At 46.5% G+C, this 19,844-nt stretch overlaps 10 protein-coding genes across 10 annotated transcripts; 5 read left to right on the top strand and 5 right to left on the bottom strand.

Annotated features, from left to right (window-relative positions):
- Window positions 1-925: 925 nt before the first annotated feature.
- On the top strand, window positions 926-2,868 carry N7483_009454 (uncharacterized protein; the record flags this gene model as incomplete). The annotated part of the gene is made up of 5 exons (XM_057092881.1): window positions 926-1,432; window positions 1,492-1,659; window positions 1,728-1,813; window positions 1,870-1,953; window positions 2,028-2,868. 5 exons carry the CDS (start codon window positions 926-928, stop codon window positions 2,866-2,868), a joined length of 1,686 nt encoding a protein of 561 aa, XP_056944055.1.
- Window positions 2,869-3,863: 995 nt separating this feature from the next.
- On the top strand, window positions 3,864-5,441 carry N7483_009453 (uncharacterized protein; the record flags this gene model as incomplete). Its single annotated transcript, XM_057092880.1, has 1 exon — window positions 3,864-5,441. The coding sequence occupies one exon, from the start codon at window positions 3,864-3,866 to the stop codon at window positions 5,439-5,441; it is 1,578 nt and encodes a 525-aa protein (XP_056944054.1).
- A 1,159-nt stretch (window positions 5,442-6,600) lies between these two features.
- On the top strand, window positions 6,601-7,896 carry N7483_009452 (type I glyceraldehyde-3-phosphate dehydrogenase; the record flags this gene model as incomplete). Its single annotated transcript, XM_057092879.1, has 5 exons — window positions 6,601-6,688; window positions 6,748-7,317; window positions 7,372-7,486; window positions 7,539-7,746; window positions 7,804-7,896. 5 exons carry the CDS (start codon window positions 6,601-6,603, stop codon window positions 7,894-7,896), a joined length of 1,074 nt encoding a protein of 357 aa, XP_056944053.1.
- An 862-nt stretch (window positions 7,897-8,758) lies between these two features.
- N7483_009451 (flavin reductase family protein) lies at window positions 8,759-9,667 on the bottom strand (the record flags this gene model as incomplete). The annotated part of the gene is made up of 1 exon (XM_057092878.1): window positions 8,759-9,667. One exon carries the CDS (start codon window positions 9,665-9,667, stop codon window positions 8,759-8,761), a length of 909 nt encoding a protein of 302 aa, XP_056944052.1.
- Window positions 9,668-10,651: 984 nt separating this feature from the next.
- On the bottom strand, window positions 10,652-11,443 carry N7483_009450 (uncharacterized protein; the record flags this gene model as incomplete). The annotated part of the gene is made up of 1 exon (XM_057092877.1): window positions 10,652-11,443. One exon carries the CDS (start codon window positions 11,441-11,443, stop codon window positions 10,652-10,654), a length of 792 nt encoding a protein of 263 aa, XP_056944051.1.
- Window positions 11,444-12,856: 1,413 nt separating this feature from the next.
- Window positions 12,857-13,186, top strand: N7483_009449 (uncharacterized protein; the record flags this gene model as incomplete). The annotated part of the gene is made up of 2 exons (XM_057092876.1): window positions 12,857-12,965; window positions 13,044-13,186. 2 exons carry the CDS (start codon window positions 12,857-12,859, stop codon window positions 13,184-13,186), a joined length of 252 nt encoding a protein of 83 aa, XP_056944050.1.
- Window positions 13,187-13,791: 605 nt separating this feature from the next.
- N7483_009448 (rRNA-processing protein PWP1) lies at window positions 13,792-15,484 on the bottom strand (the record flags this gene model as incomplete). The annotated part of the gene is made up of 2 exons (XM_057092875.1): window positions 13,792-15,154; window positions 15,222-15,484. 2 exons carry the CDS (start codon window positions 15,482-15,484, stop codon window positions 13,792-13,794), a joined length of 1,626 nt encoding a protein of 541 aa, XP_056944049.1.
- A 222-nt stretch (window positions 15,485-15,706) lies between these two features.
- N7483_009447 (COX assembly mitochondrial protein) lies at window positions 15,707-16,083 on the top strand (the record flags this gene model as incomplete). Its single annotated transcript, XM_057092874.1, has 2 exons — window positions 15,707-15,740; window positions 15,815-16,083. The coding sequence occupies 2 exons, from the start codon at window positions 15,707-15,709 to the stop codon at window positions 16,081-16,083; spliced, it is 303 nt and encodes a 100-aa protein (XP_056944048.1).
- Window positions 16,084-16,514: 431 nt separating this feature from the next.
- N7483_009446 (rRNA-binding ribosome biosynthesis protein UTP23) lies at window positions 16,515-17,686 on the bottom strand (the record flags this gene model as incomplete). The annotated part of the gene is made up of 3 exons (XM_057092873.1): window positions 16,515-17,344; window positions 17,457-17,546; window positions 17,599-17,686. 3 exons carry the CDS (start codon window positions 17,684-17,686, stop codon window positions 16,515-16,517), a joined length of 1,008 nt encoding a protein of 335 aa, XP_056944047.1.
- Window positions 17,687-18,361: 675 nt separating this feature from the next.
- On the bottom strand, window positions 18,362-19,714 carry N7483_009445 (uncharacterized protein; the record flags this gene model as incomplete). The annotated part of the gene is made up of 3 exons (XM_057092872.1): window positions 18,362-18,417; window positions 18,478-19,139; window positions 19,245-19,714. The coding sequence occupies 3 exons, from the start codon at window positions 19,712-19,714 to the stop codon at window positions 18,362-18,364; spliced, it is 1,188 nt and encodes a 395-aa protein (XP_056944046.1).
- Window positions 19,715-19,844: the final 130 nt, after the last annotated feature.

The raw sequence follows: 19,844 nt of genomic DNA, 5'->3' as shown, positions 1-19,844 counted from the left end.
CCTGCTCCCAGTGTAAGCTCTAGACTCAGTAGGACCGGATTGATGTTCTGGTGGGGTTACCCTCGTCCAAGGTTCCACCAAAGACTAAAGAAGGTCCACTTGGAAATCAGTGTCTGACCGCGGAGAAGCCACAGACTAGCGATTCGGAGACTTATAGCATCAAAGCTTCAGATGGGGATATGGTCAATGTTGTGAAATTTTGGAATTCCTTTGTGATTCAAGTTGGACCTCGGGAACCTTGGAAAGGACTTGCCCCCGGGCCTCAAGTTGATTAGATCCTCAGATATTGAATACATACGAACTGGTACTAGGGATTGCCAGTGGTTCTCGATATATCAATGATGTAAGGAGGCCACAACTTTGGAAAAGTCCATAGCGCCAGATTTTCAAGTTGGTCTTTTACTCCCAACCTTGGAACTCGAATGATCTATTTCAAATTCCTTAAAAGATAATAAAGTTACTCCGAGTCTAGTGCATACGAAGAGGGTGATCATCAATCATAGGATCCCTATTGATTCCTCGGAAATGAAGACTAATGGATCTAGTGTCTTAGTGCATGGAATTCCGCATACCCCCCACACGTGCAATTGAATTTCACTCGTGGAGGAGATTAACCATGGTGACACTGCTATGAATATCTGTTGATCTTCTCCTTATTACGGACGTCTCTGTCCCAGTTTTCAGGAAACTATTTTGTTCCGCGGTAGATGATCGTCTTGGCGTCATCGATCCGATCGATCGGGACCATATGTCTGGCAATCCCTGACGGATATCATTTCCTTCATCTTAATGGCTGCCTTTTGGATGCCTTTTGGCATTGGTTTAACATTTATCTTCTCCTGGATCTCTTCTCCTCCGTTTCCTCCACGTGTTTTCCCTCACTTGTTCATACCCACTATTGTCACTCCTTTACCTACCCCCCAATATGGCATCCAGCATGGCCGACATTACGGTCTATAACATGCCGACTTCGCCACCGAATTATGACAAAGTGGGCGTCTTCTATATCGCATTTTGCGTTACCTGGACCACCCTCCTGATCGCGGGTATGGTCTTCTGCTGGTTCAACCGACGTATCCCTATTCTACGAGTCCGAGGTATATCGCTTTCATTTGCTGCAATCGCTCTGCTTCACGTATACTGGATCCTGGGACAACTGGTTTATCCCATCGGGGCGACCATGCCGACCGTTCTCGCCTATGATATCCAGTATTTCGGCATGGGCGTCTATTTCCCGCTTGGAATCGCATTATTTCAAGCTTCCAACCTTCGTTTTCTGCATGTTGCCAAGATGCAGAAGCAATTCATTCACCCTGAACTCCGAGCCGAAAGACGATGCAATGGTGGAAATAGCTCATGGCTATGCCGTTTGCGAAACATGGACTATATGAAGAGGACTATGATTTTCATCGGCATTGGAATGGTAGTGCAGGTATGAATTCTTTTTTTCCAAGTCTGTTAACCAAAAACTAACAATTTGAACTTCATTAGTTTATAATCACGGTCGCAATGTGGCTCGCTTGTAAGAAATACCATCCGACATATGGTATTCCAGGTACAGAGATCAAAGGTGCTACTGTTGTAGAACAAGTGGTCTACCTCGGTCGCGGATGGGAATGGTGGCAGTCGGTGCTTTGGCAAGTCATCTGGACATGGATTGTAAGTGAAATGGCTGCAACTTGCAAGGGAAGAAATAGAGAGAGTTGCTTACCCGTGTTGCCACTTAGGCCGCTCCGATCCTCATTTGGAAAGCTTGGGGTATTCGCGATACCATGGGATGGCGTACCCAAACAATTGCATGCTGTGTTTCTGGGTAAGTTAGCTCTAACGAGCAGCTTCAACGACTCATAACTGATAAAGCTCTATCAGTCTCCATGCGACCCCGATGTTCATGGCTGCGACATACGCGCCTGCCTTTGCGAAAATCAATGCTTACTTCTCTCAGAGTCAATGGTGAGTCAAACATAATATCAATGGATATTGATCGTCAATATATATTGAACTATTAGGTCCTAATCAACTCACAGGATTGACGTGTCGATCATGATGTGGGAGATCTTCACTGTCTTCGTTCCCGTCTTCCAAGTTATCAGACTATGGGCTCTAAACAAGAACATAAAGAATTCAATTACCAAGCGCTCGTCTTCCTCGATGTCAACATTTATCAATGAGCCTCCTTTGCCAGATTGGAAGAGTACATCCACATCTACACTTGCTGAAAAGGGTCAATCTGTCGAGTCCATCCATGGATTTATGGGTGACCGTCTATATACTCTGGAGGCTCTTGAACACGTTCTCAGCAAGAACCCAGGGGAACTGCAAGAATTTGCCGCTCTAAGCGATTTTTCAGGAGAGAATATTGCCTTCCTCAACGAGGTAGCATCATTACGATCACGCTGGCCCGCAATTCTCGACGAGCACAACAAGAACGATGCATTTAATCAAGCACTCCGTATCTATGCGGACTTTGTCAGCCCCCACGATGCCGAATTTCCCTTGAACATTTCCTCTCAGAGTCTCAAACAACTACAGGCTGTTTTCGAGAAACCCGCCCGTATCCTCTTCGGAGAAAAGGCCGAGTCGAATCCCATCGCACCATTTATTTCCGAGACGTTCACACCCGCATCTCAAGAGTTTGCTGGCGTCCAATATACTGGAGATGTTCCGAGTGGCTTTGATATCACTATCTTTAACAATGTGGAAGAACATATTAAGGACCTGGTCTTGACGAATACATGGGCTAAGTTTGTGGACTCAATGCGTCGCCGCTCAACGGATACAGACCGCAGTGATTTTACAGCTGTCTCGGACAACTCGATTCGAAGTTGGTTATCAGATACACAATTGAAGCTTAGATCATTCCTTTGAGATGTTATTGATGTTTTTTACATGTATCGGATTGCACCCGTGAATATTCACTTACTCTTAAGCACATGACGTCATTTCTTTCTTTTATGAGCACTTTGATGCTCTCTTACTTCTTGCTTTATATCTAGATGCTGTATTGAAATTTTGAAAATCAATCTCACCCCTAGATAAAGCACTTGAGGTCCATCTTTAAGTTCAAATGTTGACACTACTTAAAGTGCGTAAGTGTAGGCGTAGGCACCCCCAGGGCCTAGAGCCGACGGGTCCGCTGCCCACCTGGACAGGTGACAGATAGGGTGTGCCTAGATCTCCCATTCCTCCAATTTCACTCATGACACGATGGGCGCACTCGATTGGCACACAGTCTTTTCCCCCACAAAAATGGCCCGAGGATGATCTCGGAATTGAATTTAGCTGATAGTCATTCGGTCTGATTCCGGCTTTGGTTTCAACGTTCGGTGAGGTTCCAAGGTTGTATGCTGAACAAAGAAAAAGAGGCGCCATGCGACCGCCATTTCCAACTCAAATCCTTGCAGGAGCTGGTGTATATGAAGTCTCATATTCAAATTGCCATTGAGAAAACCGTTTTTTCAAAAGCTTCCTACGTCAGAAATAAAGGGTGACCTTATATGATGAATTCAACATTTCGGACATAGCATCCTCCGGAAAGGTGGATCAAGTCCCCACGCCATTTTTGCCCTCTGAAATCTGACCACTTACAGGACCCAAATGCAGGAACATAAGATCAGACAAGCGTATCCCCACACTCTGCGGGGATATCTTCGTCCGTTTACCCCAGTTTTATGGGGTCCCCAGGCCAAGGCCAGGAGCATGCATAGGGGAAAGATTCACGCACCACGAAATCGTACGACAGGGAATAATTTTCTATAAAGATCAGCTCGCACTGCCATGATCATGGAATCTTTTCAAGAATCTCTCAATTGGATTCCTCATTATAATTTCTTTTTAAATAATTCACCCTGGGGTCCTTCATGATGGGATTGCCTCAGAACGCTCTTGGTTTGCAAGGGAGAGCTCTCCGTCTGGCTCAAATCAGCCTCATCGTCGCTCCATGTTTTATTATCTTTGGTTACAACCAAGCCGGTGTTGGTCCTCTCGCATCTCTTGAAAGCTGGGTTCACACCTTCCCGGAAATCGATACAGTCAACACCTCAGGCTCTGTGGAGGCAAACAACTCAACAAAAAAGGGAGCCGTTATTGCCTCTTTTCAACTAGGTGCTCTTCTGGGTGCCCTCTCTTGTACACTGCTCTCCGATCGATATGGACGTAGGAAGACAGTCTTCCTTGGCTCGATTCTTACAATCATTGGCCAAGTGCTCCAAGTCTCGTCTTATTCTATCCCACAATTTGTCGTCGGCCGTGTCATCTTGGGTTTTGGTACCGGCCAGTTTAGTGTTGCTGTACCTGTTTGGCAATCGGAGTGCTCATCTGCCAGAAATAGGGGTCAACATGTCATTGCCACTGGTATCTTTATGTGTCTTGGTTATGCTCTCTGCAACTGGATTGATTTTGCATTCACCGCACTTCCTGATACAAGCACTGGCCAATGGCGTGGACCCCTTGCTATTTCATTATTCTTTTCTCTTATTGTTTTGGTATCTGTCTTCCTTCTCCCAGAGTCTCCACGCTGGCTTGTGCGCGTCAACAGGGTTGAAGAGGCCTCTCAAAACCTAGCGGCATTCAAAGGTCTATCTCCTGAAGACGAGACAATCAAGTCTGAAATAGCAGGTATCGAGCTATCCTTAGAGGCTACATCCCAATCAAAGGGGGCTATCAGAGAGATGTTCTCGAAGAACGACAAGGAGCGTCTCTTATACCGCTTCTGTCTTTGTATTGTGCTACAATTCTTCCAGCAGATGTGTGGTGGAAATCTCATTTCTGTTTATGCGTCGGAGATTTTCAAAGAGAACTTGAACATGAGTTCGAGTCTTTCGTCTATATTGGCTGCCTGCGCACTTACCTGGAAGTTCCTCTGCTGTTTCATTGCATTCTTCGCCATCGATCGACTTGGTCGACGTGTGGTTTTCATGATCAGTGGAGCGGGAATGGCGGTTTGTATGGCTGCAATGGCCATCACCACCAGTTCCGGTTCGGACAATAAGCACGCATCGATCGCGTCTGCCTTTTTCATCTTCTTGTTTAATTTCTTCTACCCCATTGGGTTCTTGGGTGGAAACTTCTTGTATTGCACAGAAGTTGCACCTGTCCGTCTGCGAGTCGCCATGGCTTCCATCTCAACTGCGAACCACTGGCTGTGGAATTTCGTGGTAGTCATGATCACGCCGGTAGCTCTTGATACCATTGGATATCGGTACTATATCATGTACGCGATTTTGTCAGCTTGTATCCCTGTCGTGGTATACTTCTTTTTCCCGGAGACTATGAACCGGAACTTGGAGATGCTGAATCATGTATTCCGGGATGCATCTTCTCCATGGGAGATTGTTTCAATGGCACGTCATTTGCCACAAGGCGAGCCTAATACGATGGACCTTATTGCTCACAACAAAGAGAAGGATGACTGCTCTGTTGAAATGGAGGAGAATGTGTAAGATGAGTGTTTCAAATGTTTGAGCATTCAATCAAGGGATGCATTTTTGTATATAGCCAAGCATCGCCAGCATAGTGCTCCGAATTGTGTCGATGAGATCTCAGAATATAAGTTCATGACCACAAACAAAATTTGTACTTCCCATGTATGCTGTAAATGAGACAAAAGTCATGAGGAATCTCTCAAGTTCACGGGTGTGTTCATGCAATATGAGGTAAGTATCCCAACATTGGATATGAGTCCATAATAACAAAATGTTGGAACTTGATTCTCTGCTTGAATTTTCACATTCACATGCTACCACCAAAGAAAAAAAAACCTGACTTGAAACACTCGGCATCATCCGTCGGCGAAACCGGAATTTTGCCACGGACACGGGATGACAGGGCTCAAGTTGAAGCATATATCGGAATGCCGATGCGGAGGAAGACAAGACCGGGAATAGATTTCTTCCGCAAATCAAAGTTTCTAGATATGTCATTAGTCCTCAGAACCGACTTTAATCAAGCACCGACATTGAAAAAAGTGGTTCTCAGCCTAACTATGGTCCGAAGCGTCAAGAAGAACCAATGGATAGTAAAATTCTACTAAATATTCCTCCGATTTTCGCTACTTTTACCCCGGAGTTGACCAGCCCCATCAGACCCAAAGGGCAGAGCCGAGACACGAGCCTCTTTCACCACGTTTATAGGCGGAGGATGCCATGTCCGCGTCGCCCGGGTCGTGAGCGCGGGACTTTCGGCGACAAGAGACGCCGCTATTGGTTATGATGGGCCCCCGATGGGCCCCATATCCACCGGATTTCCGATGGCGGGTACCGAAGGAGTTGTATCTCGGTTCATGTATGGAGTAGCTGTTCACAGAACACCATTATCTTAATTCAATCATATCTAATTATCACTCGTCGGGCATATTGGAAGCCGAATCATTATCCGTTTCAACGTGGATTACTTACGGAACAAGTCGGACTGATGATGTTTTTATGACAAGGAAATGGGTCTAGGATTGGTCTGGATCTATACTTATAGATCGAATTTTCTTCAGAGATTTTCTTTGATAGTAGCATAAATTTCACTTAATTCTCTCTGAATAGTCAAATTTGAAAGAAAAAAATATCATTCCACATTCAAATCATCCTTTTGACAGATATCCATTTCATCATGGCTCCTTCTATCAACGACGCTCCTATCAGCCAAGCAAGCTCCCCTTCGGATTGCAAGGTCGGCATTAACGGCTTTGGTCGTATCGGTAAGCATTTCATGAAGCCATACTATCATGGATATCAACTAAGAGTAAACCTGTAATAGGCCGCAATGTCCTCCGCGCCGCTTTAGTTCGATCTGATATCCAGGTTGTCGCTATCAACCACACATGTGTCACTGTTGAAGATCTGATCTACCTTATTCGTTATGACTCTTCCATGGGTAACCTGGATGAGCGAGTGGAGATCCACGCCGTCTCTGACAACCTTATTACCATCGATGGAGCCGAGATTGCCCTTACCTCGGAGAGAGACTTGAAGAAACTTAACTGGGCTGCGTTGGGAGTCGACTATGTTCTTGAATGCACGGGCAAGTTCACAAAGAGAGACCTTGCATTGGATCACATTACATATGGAAACGCCAAGCGTGTTCTCATCTCTGCACCCAGCTCCGACTCACCTACATTCGTCTACGGCGTCAACTCAGATGACTACTCCCCCAGTGAAGAGTGCCGCGTTGTCTCCAACGCAAGCTGCACAACCAACTGTGTCACACCTGTCTTGAAGGTTCTTCAAGAGTCCTTCGGCATTACCCAGGGTTTCCTCACCACAATCCACGCTGCTACTCGCTCTCAACAAGTTTTGGATGGATACAGCAAGAAGAATGCTCGATTGGGTAAGTTAATACTGAATATCTTCATAATATCTTATCTAACTTTCTTTCTTCCAGGTCGTGGCGTCTTCAACAACATTATTCCCACAACCACTGGTGCTGCCAAGGCTGTCGCTTCTGTGCTCCCTGAGCTGAAGGGCAAGGTCACTGGTGTTTCCATTCGTGTTCCCACGTAAGTCTATAACCATCAGGACTTTTTGAATTCCATGACTAACACACTCTAGACCCAACGTCTCTATGATCGACCTCACAGTCAGCACCGAAAAGCCTACCTCCCTCGCCGAGATCATGTCCGCATTCCGTCTTGCCTCTAAATCCACAATGGCCGGTGTTCTTCGAGTGACGGATGAGCAGCTTGTTAGCAGCGACTACAACGGTAGCCCTTACAGTGCTATTATTGATGCTCCTGCCTGTGCGGAGCTCAACCCTCAGGTAAGCTATTTGCTTTATCACGTTTTATACTGTGCATCCTTGCTAATTAATCCGCAGTTCTTCAAGATTATGGCTTGGTACGACAACGAATGGGGATACTCTAACCGACTCCTCGATTTAACGACTTTGGTTCACTCTCAGGAGGCTTAATTATACCCATCATATATATAGACATTAGCGGTGTTTGGGGTGTTTGGTGTTCGAAAATTACAAATATAATCTTAGATCTATCACTTCAACTTTGAAATCGCCCATAGTTCAGTGCCTTGCCACTCCGAGCCCTGGAGGTTCTACTGAGCATCTTGTCATCATCAAATTGATCCACCGTGGACCTGGGCATCCATCCACCTGGCATGCACAGGTACGTAGGTGGCAAGCCCAAGTCGGATCATGTTTTGTGATTATTTATGTCATTTCCATAGATTCAAACCTTGGAAGTGCGACCCCAAACTAGAACACCCGAAATAACTCCGAGTACCATGTGGGCGATTCAACTATCAATATCCGAAAAATATTGTAAGTAGCAGTGTAGCACCAACCAACATTTGAAGTATTTTTTTCACTAAAGATTCAAGGGAGCGAGTGGTTCATTCAATCAATTTCTTTCTTTTTCATAAGGGCCACCCGGTGCTTCAAAAACGCCTTATACGCCGATTTTGGGTAGTGTCATATCTTCGCACGCGACTTCCCAAATTTGAATTCAACACATCAAGTTCCTACTGTGCTTTATTTTCTGCTTTGATTAAACGGAATTCATGCAGTCCATAAAATTTGAAGTGGCGTCCGGAATTTTCGCATGAGGTAGGCGACTATCGTTCGTGAACGAGAAATTTCAACTTGAAGATTACAACAACATGATTAAAGGAAGAAGAGCTCATGGCCATGCAATATTTTAGATGTGGGGAAATGATTGAGGGACGATGTCTGATTGGTTCTGAGAAGCCCAAGAACATTTGAAGTAAGATTGCAATATATGTCGCGAGTATGGCAGGGGGCTATTAACATGGCTTATTTAGATCTTTTTCTTATCCAATTTGGCCAGAAGTTCACTATTTGAGACTTCCTCATCCCACTTTTTGCGTGGTCGTTCAAATGTCGATCCGATACGACCATACGAGACACCACCAAGTTGTGCAACCGGTCGTAGCTTCTCCAAGTCGATATGGCTATAATCTGAATTGGCTGTGCCTTCCTTGACCCAGAAACGAGTGGCCTTTATCAGGACTGTCGCAGCAATACTCATTCCCGGTTTTTGATGATCATGGAATTCTTTAATATCAATCACCTTACCTTCAATATTGAAGACAGACTCTGCAACGCGCGGAGGTTTCACAGTTGTTGAAGGGGCTTCGTGGAGACCAGAGATCTCCCACTCCGATACACCATAGGGTGCATCGATCGAAGTGGCATTGACAGCTTCGATCATATTCTCGGAGACAGTGTTGATGACACATTCCCCAGTTTCTTTCAAGTTGCGGTATGTATCCTTAACACGTCCAGGGCGAGATGAGAACCCAACAATAAACATCGGTGGATCATGGTCAATGACCTGGAAGTAACTAAAAGGCGAGAGATTCTTCTGCCCTTGCTTGTTGACAGTACTCAAAAAGCCGACTGGTCGGGGAGCGATGCCAGAGACCAGTAGGCGATAGTTGTTGATCATTGGTCGATCGGGATGGTATGGATCGATTTCATGATGCTTTTGAACAAGACTTGCTCCATTATCTGGTACACCTTCACCATATTTCCATTCAGAGTAAGGTGATTTCGTGATTTCAATAGGCCTGTCATGATCGAATTCTTGGCGTTGGGCTTCAGTCTCCGCAAAATTGGTAATATCTTGGACAATCTTGTAACTTTTCTCGGCTGCTACTGTGTCACATTGCTCCGTATTGATGGCAGCAGATGCGGAACAGATCATTCGAAAATATTTCCATGGTTCATTTTGAATCTCATAGCCCCAAATAAGATTCCGAGATCTAGTAAACAATCAGCCTTCTCGAAGATTGGTTGTAAAGGAACATCTGGAGCTTTCTATTACCTTAATGGGAGACGTCCAATCGACTTTGTGAATAGCATGACTTCGGAGTTCAGGTTTCGATTGAGCTTTAAGTTGGGCCAATTTCAAGGCCGGTTTGAGATATGGATATCAGAACTTGAATGTATCGGATGGCTCACCCGGTAGTCGGGCGTGGAAGCCGGTGTTCGGGAACTTACCAGAGGTAGAAACCGGGCCGGTCCAGGGTCAAGCTTGCCGGTAACTCCATACTGATATTACCGTATTGTATTTTTGCGATAGCGAGTTATCTCGAACCTTGGAAACCTCAGCCATCCATCAATTCTTGATGGAATCTTTTGAGATAATTGATTCTAGCTGACAAGTGTTTCTTGATCTCTGTAAAATCTTTAGTCAATATCAAATCTCTACATGGCGTGGTAGGGTCTTTAAGAAGCGTTGACAGAGTACGTAATTCATCGCCAATCCCGAGGTCCGAATAAACTTCCAGATGCCCAGGTGTCAAGTTCAAGCCTGCATCTGTGCTGCTCAGGTTGTTACCCGAATAGTATATACCTTTTTGAATGTTCAAATGTTTCGAATGTTTACTATGTGACTACGAATTCAAGTTGCATATCTACTAGTACAGCTTTCAAATGTTGACGACTCGGAGTAACATGTGCATTCAAACTTGAAGGTTATAGCATTTCAAGTTGAATTCGAACAATATCCAATTTTGCCAAGTTTAAATATCTACCAATAGATTGTACTCAATTTATGCAGTGCCAGTGTCTTACAAGCACTTGAGTTTGAATCTCATCAGAATCCGAGTCGCGATGAGAGGCTAATTCTGTCGAATACCTATGCGATTATCTGTCAGCACGTAGTAGACCCAATATTTGAACATGTCTACGAACGGGATTTGACAGCGTTGCGAAAATCAGCCATAACATCCTCAATTCTCGTTCTCTTGCTAGTCCCCCGAGCAAGTTCTGCCATTTTCCGCTTCCCCCAGGCAGGCAGAATGGATTGCGCTACGCCGACAAAGCAGATAACATGATTCGAATCAGTCTCCATGCCTGTCGCAATAGCGTTAAGGCGTGCGATATCCCATTCAGTAAGCCATTTTAACACGTCGACGCCCCTGGAAGGTGGAACCATTTGAATTCGCCGCCACTTCAGCATTGATTCGATAGAACTAACCCCCGTGTGATCGAAGCGACCGCTGAGGTAGGTGAGTTTGCCGTATGGTTCAAAGCTACTATTATCAGGGTCTTTAAGTTCGTCGCTCATTTGAACAAGAAGCCTAATGTCCAGGTGCTGCGTGATATAAATATTCACTGCCATGATGCCTATATGCTGGTCCTCCCACTCTCTGTATCGAGCCTTGTAAACCCTAAATTTGCTCTTCCAGATGACATACTTGAAGTCTATGTTAACTTCATCGCCTGAAAGTGGTTCTGGGGGTGTAGGCTTCTGAATGAGTTTTTCTGCCACTTCATGCTCAGTTTTGAAGGGGTCGACGAGGTGCCAGACGTCGCAAATTTGAGCTGTCGATTTGACCTGCGCTAGCCACTTCTTCCAATGACACGGGTCCCACGCATCCAAGGTACGCAGTACAATGCCCCCGTAGATATTAAGGCCTTGGTAGGCAAGTACCACGTTCTCATTCGTAGAAATGTTGAGAAATTCAGGAAACATGTTGTGATGCAATTCAGGGGATCAAAGCGTAAAAGTAGTTGTTCTGCACATGTGTGTGCGCCAACGACTTGTATAAGACTGAATAGTGGCCTATTTTAGCAAGATATGAGGGAATTCGGGCTCATGACTGTCGAATATACAGTTATTCGTCAGCACGTAGCACCAATTTGAACGAGGCTTCATATGTGTCCACGGCGGGTGGTAAAATTCTGCTATCTCTGCCAGGTGGCGTGTAATTGGAGTACAGTGCGGGCTTGTATAAGCCGGCGGCGCCCGCCCAGGCGTGCTCCCGAGGTCCACTTGGTAGATGCGACAAGTTCCTCCAGATGCATGTGTCTGTCGTAGTCCTTACATATGAAAATACCAGTGTAGCTAGTAATATGTAGTTGAAGGCATTTTGGGAGGCTGGGGAAGACGTTGTTAATGTGATTTCTATCGTAGTCATCAGTACCCTTAGAAAGATAAAAGATTGAGACAGTGCTCAGGACTCCGAGTCCGACTCCCAACAAGTATTCTTACCCTCCAGTGTCAATTATCTCGAACTTGAATTACATTCAATGTATCAACATTGAACTGTGCTACAGGACCACAGTGCAATTAGACTGCATCATCTGGGGTAGTGAGCTGCTTTCATCTCATTGTTCGAATTGACAATTTGAACCTTATTATATACTTCCTGTAGTTTGATTGGCGTTCGTGTCGACACTAAGCTTACTTAGGACTAGATTTAAGTGAAATTCGTGGTCTCGGTATGTAGTACTAGTAAATTCACACAGTAGTTCAGGTCCTTTAAATGTTTGATTGATTTCTTCTATCGTGATGGGACAGTACACATGTGACCTTGAAGAACGCCTGCATTAAATTAAGCGAGTCACTTTCAGTTATGGTTTCTACATTGCATCAGGCTGCCCTTTCCACCGTGGACCTTGTAGTTCAATGGGCAAATCTGAATTCATTCACTGGCATCAGACCATAACCTATTGATCGAATCGGAGGAAACAATGACGTGTAAGTGTCTGAATCACAGACAAGCCACTTAACGCTCTGATATAGATTTAAGTGGGTCTCTAGACTCGGATTTCTTGACGGAGCCGCCGGCGTAGTCTTCTACATACGGGGCAACCGGATTTACGCGTATCAGGCTCCACTCATGATGCAATGATACCACTGTCCATCTTATCACAATCAATCTGAATTCATATCCGCATAAACTGGATTGACGTATCCTGTCAGGGACTGCAAGAGAACTAACTCCGATCCCCCATCAGTATGATCGTGCCACCTCTCTACCTACGTCATAGGGTCAGGGTGGGGTTACTTATACTCGCATTTCTGAAGCCGTAGTCGACTCCATTGAACACACAGTCGAACAAAATCCCCGTTTGAATCACCGATTCACCTTTCATATTCATAATGTCTGGCATTTTACACAAGGCTGAAGATGCTTTGCATCTGCACCACCACGATCAAAACAAGTCTGCTGAGCCCGCGAGGGATGCTAAGCAGTCTGAGGTTCCTACAGGTACGTTCAACCAATGATAAACTCTGACTTTTTTTCAAACTTTATTATATTAAGTGTCTAAAATCTAAAGTTGAGTAGACAAGCACTCCCACGGACACCATCATGGTGACAACCATCATCTTAGCCAAGAAGAGAGAGATCGGGCAGATTTTAATGCGGCTCGGCACTACGACCATGCCACGAAGAGTAGTCATGGCCCTGGGGTTGGATTTGAGGAGTAATTGAGGCCTCGATGGTTATGTACGCCGCGGTCTTATGATATGACGTTTATTTGGGATTTTACCCTCTCATGTTTTACGAAATTGGCAATGCATCACTGCAAACTCATGTGTATACATGTAGAGGCGCAACCTTGGAATATAAGATAAGCTTCCAAGGTTATGATAGTACTATCCACGAGGTTAAATTCTTAGCATATACTACTGCCAAATTATTCGTAGCCCTAGAGCTATCTACTACTCCTACTAGTAGCACTTGAGACCACGACATTATGTGCATGTACTACTAGGACTTGAGTAGTACCTATTAGTACCTTGCATTTGAGTGCCGTAGCACTACCACCTGGGCAGTTGACTTGTCTCGTTTAACCCCTCGTGTACTCAAGTGCTAGTAGAATTATGGATCGAAAAGTAAGAATTTCTGAACATACTAACATGTTCAATTGCTTTTGTATTGACAGCATGGCTCAAGCCATTTTCACTAGGTAGCCGCCAAAATATTTCATCAAAATGACATGCAACATGGAATAAACATAAAACATAAGAATCTATTTTTGTATACATCAAAGCAGGACTCCACGGGTATCTGTGTTCCTCGACGAAATCATTTAATCCTCATCCATGGACTCCCATCCATCAGGACCCATGTTGGCGCCCTCAGCACCAGGCTCAACACCTTCATCCTCGGACTCTTCGTCGTCATCCCGGTTCAAACCGGTGATACGCTCCTTCACCTCACCCTCAAAGTCAGGCAGACGAGAAACGAAAGCGCGGCGGACAGCACCGTTGGTAGAGGCATCCCAGATCTGAACGTTACCCTTGCTACCAGCAACAGCAAGACGGAAGCTGACCTCGGCATCAGGAGCAAAGCCAGTGGAGAAGACCTTTCCGACATCCAGCTTTCGAGACACAACCATGCTAGGCTTGTCGTTCTCGACGTTCCACAACTTGACCTCCTTGTCTGTGGATCCAGTGACCAAGAAGCCGGGAATAGTGCGGTTGATATCGAATGAAGAAACGGAGGAGTCGTGGGCCTGCAGGGTCCAGACGGGCTTGGACTCGGCGGGAGTGGCGGGAACATTCCGAACATCGTAGCGGTAGACTTGACCGCCGTCAGTGGTAACGTAGAAGAAGTTGGGGTCGTGAGGGTCCCAGCGGACGTTTTCGACGTCTGAGTCGACGCCCCAGCGGGCCTTGGCATCGGGGGCACGCATATCAGCAGCCACAACAGTGCGGTCGTAACTACCGCTCAGCAAGATGGTAGACTCCTTAGGGTGCCAGTCCAATGAGCAGACCTTGTCAGTGTGGTGGGAGTAGGACTTGGCGCAGGAGGTGGTGTTGAGATCCCAGAGCTTGACGGTGCGATCGGCAGAGGCAGAAGCAAGCAAGTTGCGGTGTTGACGGTTAGCAGCAAGAGCCAGAATGGAGTCAATGTGGTACTCGTCGTTGGCCTTGGGCTTCTTCTTCTTAGACTTCTTGCGGTCCTCGTCCTGGCCACCTTGACCCAGGATGGCGTTGGGGTACATAGAGTCCACAACGTCGAGATCCCAGATCTCAATATCAGGCTCCATAGTTCCAACAGCAACAAAGTTACCCTGTGTACGTCCCTCGGTGTTCTTGCCAACGGGCATGTCGAGCCATTCCAGGCACAGAGGAATGCCTGGCAGCATGATGTCGTGGTGCACGTAGAGGTTATCGGCGCGGTCCTCGTAAACGTAGACCTCCAAATGTGCGACTTCGTCTTCAACCTTTCCAGCCAAGAGGAGGTTATCGGTAGGCATAATCTGGAGCTCCTCGCGGTCCTCATCTTCCTCGTCCTCGGGAATAACGAGGTAAGGATCCTCCTCGTTGGGCTGGTGGTAAGCCAAAGACTGAACATTGCCGAACATAGTAATCTTCTCGCCATCTTCATCGATCTCATCGCTGTCGTAGTGGTCGAGATCGAACTCCTTGAGAACATCGTCATCATCCCTAAAAAAAGAAACGATCCTAATTAGTCGAATGCCTCCCAACTATAAGATGAAAACGTAGTTCATACTCGGTTGTCTTCGCATCAGAGCCCTCCTTGGCGGTCTCATCCTTCGAGTCATCTTCCATAGCATCCTCATTCTTATCCTCATCCATAGCGGTATCTTCCTCCTCGGCCTTTGCAGCACTCAAATCCTCTTGGGCATCCTCAAGCTGCATGCGAGCAAGCTTGGATATCCGGTCCATTTCCTTCTCGTCAATTTCATACTTGGTAGGAAACTGGGCTGCGACACCACGCCGCACCCAGGCCGTAGTAGTGATCATAGAAGACATTGTGAATAATCAAAATCACAGCAACCTCCAATGATCAGTTTTTTATCGGCGATATTTTTTTTTATCGGTGTGGTGAGGGGTCTTCCGCCCGGCAGAACTGGACGATCTCCTCACCGCCTGGGATTTTGCGATTGGCTGGTTTCAATGCATTTGGGACTCCGATTTAACATAAGAACTTACGATCTTACCAGTAGACACTACTAGCTGGTCACTACCGTCATCATGCATTCTCATCTTCATACCCCCTACAATATCAGTATGTTTGTCAAGAAAGCATTGCTCAAGTCTGTTCAATCCAATCTCAAAATACTAATCAATTCGTACCTCCAGACTGCGAGGAAATCATGACTGCCCTCGATGAATGCCACGCCCGTGGATTCCTTTACAAGGCCCTTGGAAACTGCAATGATATTAAGCGCGATGTGAACAAATGCCTCGCTGCAGAGCGTTTCGACCGGGCCAAGCGGAACCGAGACGAAGCGCGCTCTAACCGTCGGCGGATCGAGGATATCTGGGCCAAGGAACGCGCAAAGGATGCCAGTGCGGTTTCTATGACTGTGGATACTGGCGCTGAGAACAATGGCGCTTCCAAGCAATGAGCTGATTGTTGGAGTTGAGCTTGTATTATGATATGTGCGCTTTGATTGGTGTTTGGAGTTTGGGTTGATTACTTTATGGAGACGATTCTCTCTTCTCTGTTTCCATTGCAGGCATGTTCTTTTAAGAACAAAGAGACTAGCAGTGGATATGTTGTACGATACTAGAGGTGGATGTACATATACAATGGACACCTACATGCAATCAAGTGTTCATTAAAAGGTCTAAGGGCCGAGTCTTTAATCCGTTTCTTCGAATCCGTTACTAGTATAAATGATGGAACAATAAATGATGGAAAGTAGGCAATACGTGAAAAGAATGTACATTGAAAATCATGTACAATTGGACTTTTGAAGTAAGAAATATCCCAATCCGAACGCCATGCCTTGGACAATAAGTATCATGCAATGTCAACCTATATAAGTAGACCCAATCAGGCCTCCACCTCCATAGCTTGACTAGCCTCCACAGGCGCATCAAAATCCGCACCAGCATCATCACCACCGGCATAGGGACCACTCTTATTGTGACGACGTCTGCGCTTCGGCTTAGAAGCACCAGACTGCTCACCCTCGGGGCCATCAGCCTCAACTTCAGCCTCCTGGTCACCCTCGCCCGATGGCTTATCCTTCTTGGAAGCAGCCGCATTCTCGGTTCGCTTCTTAGGCTTCTTCATACTCAACGGATTCGCTCCCTTGGCCTTCTTAAGCCCAGGAATCTTCTTCCGCTCACCACCTTCAGGACCCTCGCCATCGTGCTTCCTCTTCTCCCCAATACCAGGCTCGTCCAATCCAGCACGGAACTTGCCCCTCTCAACTCCATCCCGCACATTCTCGGACTGCGTACTCAGAGGCTCGAGAACCATGACGGACCGCTTAACGTAGATAATTGGCACACCGGGAATGGATCGGGCTCCAGCACGCAGAGCACGGGAGCGGCGCAGTGCGCGCTCTTCTTCGCGCTCCTCGTCGCGCTTGCGCTTGCGCTGTGCTGGGTTATCGGCCTTATCGGCCTTCTTCGCAGCTGGCGGGTCGGCAGTTGCGAGGATGTAGTGCTCTTTGTTCTTCTTGGCATCTAGGCTTGGGGACAAGAGAGAGAGAAGACATTCTACCTCATCGATGGGAGTAGAATCTGGGTTGTGGGAACAGTGGCGGAGAGGGAGCTCTGTTGGTGGGGGGAGATGGCGTGGTCGATAGGGTGTATTTGTCTTAGGATTGATGGGCTGCGCGGCCAAAATAGCGGCAAGAGAGCATTTTGTGAGAACTGTAATGAGTCTTCATGTTAGTCTAATTCTATGAGGCTTGAAGTTTTTTCTTCTCCGAGTTGGAGAATACAATATCGTCGGACAAGCTGGGATGGCTGCGGGGGCACTAACGTGGCTTTGGCTTTCCCTGGAGAGTTCGCTCAAGAGCAGGGAGCAGGTCCATCTTGAATTGATCGGTCGCATGCAGGAAGTTTGAGTCGACTGTTCAGGTTAGCATATTTCTTTGGGTGATAGCTTTGGATGATCATCTTACCGAGCACCTGGTATGGCTCACGGAAGCCAAAGGTCGTCTCATATTGGTGCATAAGCTTGCGGTATTTCTTAGAACGTTTGGCCCTCATTTTGGATGGTTGAGGTCAAAGAATTGAACGAGGTTGCAAAGAATCGGCGGATCGAGGTGATGCGCGGACGAAACTTTTTTCATTTTGCCGGGCGGCGGGCGAGGCGGTGTGGTCCGTGCGAAGTATAGACCAGACCAGAATCCAGATACATACTACAGCGACTTTAAAGGTTTAATAGTACGATTTGGTAGTGATGTTTTTGAATATCTCATTCGAATTATGAGGTTTATTATTGACTATGAGAAGACGAAAAGCTAAGGATATAAAGGAAAAGAGATCTGCTGGCTGAAGCGCATGCAATGCAGTCATTAAAGGGTTATTCCACCCGAATTGCGATAGTTTCATTAAGAGGGCGAATGAATTGAATGGAAGTGCCTGGTCCCGAAAAATAGGTGTAGTAGTCGTAAATTCATTAGACAGTTTTCGTCCTGAAAGTAGGTATGCTGGCTCAGGTCTCAAGGCCTGCCCAGAAGCGAATGGCGACGAGCCTAAGGAATCCCGTATCGGCATGAATACGGGGAAATGCAGCCTTGAACGTGGCCCTGTGAAGCCAGGAGGTGTTCTTCGATGGCATGTGATTGTAGTGATTCATCGCACTCGCGATGTCTAGCCCACTGGAGGTAATGCCCCCCCAGTCACCAGTATGAGATAAGAGTATCGATAGCTTTGCGCTGATCACCCTGGTCGTTTCTGACAAGACGCAACCACAACAGAGATGTCGTCCATTTTTCCTGTATCAAGTTAATATCACTTCTATTAACAAATGGAAATAGGATCAAGTGTAAACATACCTCCCTCAATCGCAAGACCTTCATCGATAGCCTTCTCCATGTATGGGCTCTCGGTAAAGGGATCTTGGGCGACAGCCAGCGCGGCATTCAGCAACTCGCGAGCGACATAGACCATGCGATCGTTTGAAAGGTCTGGAGGAGTTTCAAATTCCCCTTTGTTAGGGACTCCCTGGTCCCATTTCTTGAGGCTATCGAGAATAATCTGCAAGACTTCATGCTCCCACAGATTATCCATGACACCATCCGACACAGCTAAGACAATATCGTCTTCTTTCAGAGCAACCTTGCTCATCACTGCATCTTTGCGAGGAGTGTCGACACTATTGGTACCCAACTGCATGGGACAGTCAAACCAGTGCCACTGTTCCTTTGTGCGGAAGAGAACTGTCTCTTCGCTGGGCCGGATCACCAGGATCTTACAGTCGCCCAGATTAGTCACATAGAGCATGGGTGTTTGAGTACCATCGGGTCCCTTTGTCCAATGTAGTAGCGCAGTAGCCGATGTGGTGGTTCCCATCCATTCTGTTGGTTGGGTCGTAGCGCGTACAGTTTCCTCATAGGCGGACTGTAGATATTCAACTGGGTCGACGGTGGTAGCTGTGGCGCAGAGACGACGTTCAATTTCAAGAGCCCAGAAGTGTAACAGGAGTCTAGACCAAAGCCTATTTAATGTGGATGACAAAAGTTAGTTTCATTGATGTCTACTAAAAGGGTAGAGCGGGAGCCATGAAGAATGAGGCTCTGAGATAAAAGGAAATTAAACTCACGCTGCATGGCCATTGGGCCTTGTAGCCCAAGCGCCTACGCCATCATCGACGCCAAGGAAGTTCTCAGAGACTAGAATAGCATCATCTCCGTTATTCAAGCCACGAATCGGCTCTCCTTGAACGGATAATCTCTTATCCTGACTCAGGGAGTGAGTAGTCAAGGGGTCGGAAAAGGAAGACGAAGGCGGAGACAAAAAGGGTGGGGGGAACGGGCGGGAAGGCCGTTTGGCACATAGGGCGTAGCCCGTCTCAAAACGAAATGGCGAATGGGCGAGGCTCTTGTGGTGGCCAGGAACGGGCGTAGTGATACCATATGAGGGCCACACAGCCGCATGGTTGTATTGTCGGCAGGACGCCCCTAGTTGCAAGCGGCCCGCTAAAGGAACCTGGACCGGGGTGATCGATCTAAAACATGATGCGATCCACCGTGAAAAAGATAATGGTAATGAAACCTTTGCTGTGGTCACCATGCCTTGACTTGGTTTCAGAAAACCGAGTGATGGAAGGAGGTCAGAGCAATGAAGTCATGGGGCAAAGCAAGATTTTTGAAGGATTGGAGCTCAATAAAAGAATTTGAGAAAAAAGAGACACCAGGTAGTT

The sequence above is a fragment of the Penicillium malachiteum genome (genome assembly GCF_028827825.1).
Source record: "Penicillium malachiteum strain IBT 17515 chromosome Unknown utg000004l:1.0-4883003.0:1.0-4884900.0, whole genome shotgun sequence".
Lineage (NCBI taxonomy): Eukaryota > Fungi > Ascomycota > Eurotiomycetes > Eurotiales > Aspergillaceae > Penicillium > Penicillium malachiteum.
The sequence above is the reverse complement of the archived record's forward strand: the minus strand, read 5'-3'. Positions and strand labels throughout refer to the sequence as shown.